This window comes from Quercus robur, chromosome 8 (genome assembly GCF_932294415.1).
Source record: "Quercus robur chromosome 8, dhQueRobu3.1, whole genome shotgun sequence".
In the NCBI taxonomy this organism is placed as follows: domain Eukaryota; kingdom Viridiplantae; phylum Streptophyta; class Magnoliopsida; order Fagales; family Fagaceae; genus Quercus; species Quercus robur.
Window position 1 is genome coordinate 8480813 of NC_065541.1, and position 5510 is coordinate 8486322.

The 5510-nt window shown below is 38.7% G+C and overlaps 1 protein-coding gene across 1 annotated transcript; it reads left to right on the top strand.

Annotated features, from left to right (window-relative positions):
- The first annotated feature begins 211 nt into the window (after positions 1-211).
- Positions 212-1195, top strand: LOC126695798 (cytochrome b561 and DOMON domain-containing protein At5g47530-like). Its single transcript, XM_050392610.1, has one exon. It carries the CDS (start codon positions 212-214, stop codon positions 1193-1195), a length of 984 nt encoding a protein of 327 aa, XP_050248567.1.
- The last annotated feature ends 4315 nt before the right edge of the window (positions 1196-5510 follow it).

Here is a 5510-nt window from a genome sequence, read left to right on the forward strand (position 1 = left end):
TTGTGTGTGATTTGGTTTGCCAGTCATGGTTAGGATTTTCTTCAACAAATTATTACTATTGTTCCTCATGGTCTTCTTTTCGAATGCCATCTTTTTATGCAAGGCACAGTGTTCTTTTAACTCCGAGTTTCCTCGCAAGAACTTTACCGCATGCTCAAATTTGCCTGTGTTAAATTCAACCCTTTATTGGAATTACAATATATCATCTGGCATGGTTGAGATTGCTTTTAGGCAACCGGGCATCGATATTTTCTCAACATGGATTTCATGGGGCATCAATCCCACTTCAATTGGTATGATTGATGCTCAAGCTTTTGTTGCATACACAAGAAATGATGGGAACCTAATAGCCTATACATCTCCTATAAGCAGTTATAGAACCTCTCTTAAAGAAGGGGCTCTAAGTTTTCCTGTCTATGATGTCTCAGCCATGTATGAAAATAACTCAATCACCATCTTTGCCACCTTACAGCTTCCTAGAGAAACCATCATGGTGGATCATGTGTGGCAAAAAGGTTCAATGTATGGGAATAATGTTCCTAAAATTCATAGTTTACATAGACACGAGCTTCGCTCCTATGGTACTTTGAATTTTCTATCAGGAAATGTTAAACAAGGAAGAGGAGGAAAATTTATAGTATTGAAGAGCTTTCATGGAATCATGTGTAGCATTAGCTGGGGTATTATGCTGCCTGTAGGAGTTCTTATAGCAAGGTATTTGAAGGTGTTCAAAACAACAGACCCGATATGGTTTAAGCTTCATGTTGCATGTCAATCTTCCGGGTACATTATTGGTCTTATTGGCTGGGCAACTGGACTCAACCTTGGTGCACAATTATCTGGATTGAGGTATAAAACTCATGGATGTATTGGCATTACTCTTTTTTGTCTCGCAACAATTCAGGTGATCGTTGGCCATTCTATTAGGCCGAAGGAGCGCAAGTACAGGATTATATGGAGTATATTCCATTTCTTCGTTGGTTATGGAACAATTACTTTGGGTATCGTTAATGTCTTTATAGGGATTCATATTTTGGAGCCAGGACAGAGGTGGAAAGCAACCTATATTGGCATACTTGTATTATTGGGTTGTGTTACTGTGCTCCTGGAAACTCTTTGTACTTTTTATTTGTATTATCATGAAAAAAATGATAGCTATACAATGGATGGAGCTACCCCATTTAAACCTTATTGAAAACATGTATTTATAAATCAATAGTGTGACTTTTTAGTGTAAATTTTTGTTCTTTTGTAATTTGATACATACAAAGTTGGAGAATAGAGATTTGAATTTTGAAAATTTTTGTTATAAACACCCAGAAATGTAGATGGAACTATAAACATCTTTGATGTTATCAATTTATCTTAAATATTAATTTGACATTCAAATGATCCATAAAAAAAAAATTAAAAAAAAAAAAAAAAATTCCATCATTGTATTATTATTACAACTCATGGGTATAAATTTTCGTTCAAATCTCCTACGTATGTCAATTTGAAGGATGACCGAAATCAGCTTGAAAATAGACTGTGACAATTCATAAGAAAAGAAAAAAAAGATCAATTTAATTGAGCTTTTAGAGATGTTATAGAACCCAAAAAAAAAATCCCAAAAACTCCGCAAAGAAAGAGGCTATTTTTGGGGGTTAAGATTATCAAAATCTAAATTTCTATCTTTGAAGCTTTGGTCCCAATTAAGCTAGGAGTTCGTGATATGGGAGTGTGCCAACAAGAGTGACAAATCAATTTTGAATCGACTGTAGGTAAACACAATGGTCTGTCTCAGTTCATCCACAGCGAAACCTACACATTCGTGCGTTAATTTTGGTAGGCTATTATTTGTTTGTGTACAAATCGTTAAATCTTAAAAGCATCAGCATCAAAGCTACTTTATTACTTATACCATACCATTTTATAATACCTCCCACGTCCCAAAACTCTATTTTTATTAAAATATTATTTTTTAATCTTTCTTTATTATTTTTTTTCTAACCGTAACTTTTGGTTTTCCTGGACTTTTCCAAACCCATCACCACAGCCACACACACACACAAACACAAACCATCAAACCTTAAACAGAGCCATACACACACAATCCATCAAACCAATTGGAGCCAATGATCAACCCAGAAAAACCCAGCCGTAAAAAATACCCAGAAAACGCCGATGATCAACCCAGAAAAACCCAGCGGAATAAAAACCCAGAAAAACCCAAGCCACCATTGCCCACTGCTCACCAAAATCCCACTGGAACAAAAACCCATATTATAAAAATAAAATAAAATAAAAAACCCAGCGTCACAACAGAAGGGAAAAAAAAAAAAAAAAAAAAAAAACCCATCGGAAACCCAGAAGAACCAGCCAACCATACGGTGACCCACGTCGATCTCCACCAAACCCATCACCGTAACCCACGCCGATCTCACCATGACCTCGTCGGACCCAAACACTGGCAATCTCCAACGACCAACAACCCACTTCAGCCACAACCCAAACACTGGACCCAACCACAACCAACGACCCAAACACCGGACTCAACCACGACCCACAACCCACTTCAGCCATACCCACCTCTTCCTTTAAGAACCAGTCACAGCAAAAAAAAAAAAAAAAAAAACCCAGATCAACCCCAATCAAAACCCAGACACCGCCGTCGCTAGATCAATGTTTCCTCCATTGTTGATCAACCTAGATCAACCACCAAAATCCCACTGGAACAAAAACCCAAACATCGCTGATCAACCCCAATCACAACATGAAAAAAAAAAAAAAAACCCATATCAACCCCGATCAAAACCCAGACATCGCCGCCACTGCCGCTACTAGATCAACGTTTCCTCCATCGTTGATCAACCCAGACCAACGTTTCCTCCATTGTGATGTGTGATGTTGATGCTGGGAGGAGGATGATGTTTGGGTCTGAAGAGAGGAGAGAGCAGATGAGAAAGAGAGAAGATAATAGAAATAATGAGGGAGGAGAGAGAAATTTCGGGGGACTTAAAATATTATTATTATTTTTACAATACTGCTACAGTGCAATTCTAAAGATAGAATTGCACTGTAGCAATATAGCAAAAAAATTTGCAATACTTGCCTTTTGCATTCTCTGATGCAGTGGGTTTTGAAGCTTAAAATGCTAAATACACCTTACATATGGCATTAGCATTGAAAAAATGCTAATGCTCTTAAAAACCTTTATTTTTATTTTTAGGTATAATTGTCAAACTTTTAGCAAATAAGTAAGAACAACGCTAATTACTAAGAATATTATGGACCTTACTACGTTAGCGCGTAGTAACCTAAAAATAAGCAAGAGTGATGTTAGAAATATTATCACTCTTAGTAAATAAATAGACTTGAAATTAATGTATCATAAACCTAGTTTGTTTGTACATACGAAACATTTTAAAAAACTCATGTTTGCCGCCTGTTTCCCAATGAAAGGGTAATATACAAGTGTTTTTTAAACTAGGAGTAAGAGTGTGTTTGGGTAGCAATTAAAAATTAAAAATATTTTACTATTCAGTTTATTTTTACTACTATTTATGGGCATCACTATATTTTTTAGTACTATTCATAGGTCTCGTTGTACCTTTAGTAATAATTTTCAATTTCAACGAAATAAATGGTATCCAAATACACCTTAAGAATCTGTTTTTATACCGTCAAACACGACAATAAAAAGGAGAAGATAGACATCAAAACAGTAAAAAATGCACTAAACTTATATTGTTCCACTGCACCCTACTATTCTATACGTCAAAACACACCTGCACACGCAGCACACCTATAGGCTACTATTCTAACAGTCAATTGGCATTTGCACAGAGCCTAATAAAAAAAGGACCAAACCAGCCGGTCCAATTGGTTCAATCAAGAATCAGGTACCAATCCAATTCGATAAAAATGTCAAAAACCGGAAAAAATTGGGAACTAGAGGCAAATCCGATTTTGCCCCCAGTTTAGTTTTTAAAACGTCTAGTCTTTTATTGTCAAATTTTATTGTTTCTAAATTCTATTATTATTATAATTATTAGTTTTGCTAAATCTCTTCTGATGACGTCGAAAATTGTCACCAATGGGTCACACCGTACTCGCGACTCGAAGCGAACCTGCACGACAAAAGAAGTCGAAAGAAGTCCTTCAGAGAGCACCGGTGTGGTGCCGGCCAAAAACTCTCCGACGGTCAAGTTAGAATTCCTCTGTTTTACTTAGTGCGTTAGAGAGGGTTCATTAAAGCGTACCTCGATTTCTGTGGGTATTAGGCATTTTATAGTGATAAAGGGTTGACTTTTCCTTTTTGGTTTCCACATCTTTTCAATGTGGGACTCTACTCCCAATTCTTCTAAGCGTGGTGAGCAAGGATTCCCATTTCCGGATCTTAGGGTTTTTCTGGGCTATGGACGTTTCGGATCATGGGCCCTTACTGTGTCAGTCAGTGATGGGCCTTCAAAGCTGGGACCATCTTTACACAGGCCCAAGAGACCCAATCCGTCAGGCCCATTAAGGTAAGCCCATCAGGCCCAATATTTTATCACCTTCAGTTGCCCCCTTCACCCCAATGGTCCGTCAGCTTTTAGGACAAAGGATCAATGGGGTGACGATCATAGCGTAGGGGTCTGACGGGCGTTTTATAACGGAAATGGATCCGTGAGATAGAAAAACCGACTTAAGTTGTCACAACTGGTTGGCGGATTTGTACAAAATAGGATGACGGTTCCAGACGAGTCAACCCGTCAGAGGAAGATTCATCGAGTTGACGGCTACATGATGGGTACAAATCTGTTGGTACGTACTGACAGGTTGTCAACATTTATTGAGCATGCCACGTGTCAATCTCTGACTGGTCGTTGTATAGGATCGAAGCGTCGCTTCGTCTTCCGTGCATCTCCTATATATATAAGGCGCCTCACTCTCTCATTTTTACACTTTTCAATCAGAAATTGTTTGTCAGAGCGAAGCCGTCAACCTTGTCAGAGCAATCCGTCGAGGACGAGTGTCTACCGATTACATCAACCGTCATCTATCCTCTGCTAAGTGTGGTAAGTACTTTAATACCATAATCAAGCTTTATTTTCGTCCTTACATTGTTGATAGGTTTACTATACCCGTCAATAGTTTCAAACCCGTCAGTCTTAGGTTTCATCGTCAATTGTAGGAAATGTCTAGTGCGTCAAGTAACCAGTCGGTGGTTCGTGACGGGACGGAATACGAGGATGTATACCCGTCCGGTCATAAAGACCAAGAGAGCCCCGGCGAAGATAGGAGTCCGTCTGCCTCCTCTTCATCCTCAACAAATGAGGATGTGGAGATAGTTGAAATAGAGGGTTCCGATGACGACGGAGATCAAGCACTAGAGTCCGTTGTAGGTGCTGATGGACTAAGGCAGTTCATCATGTTGCCAGAGTGGACGGTGCATAGGTTTACATCCGTCATCAGGGAGAAACACTTTAGCACCTTCAGAACCAATTTCCAAATCCCTGATTATGTTTCCATCCGTCTACCTTACG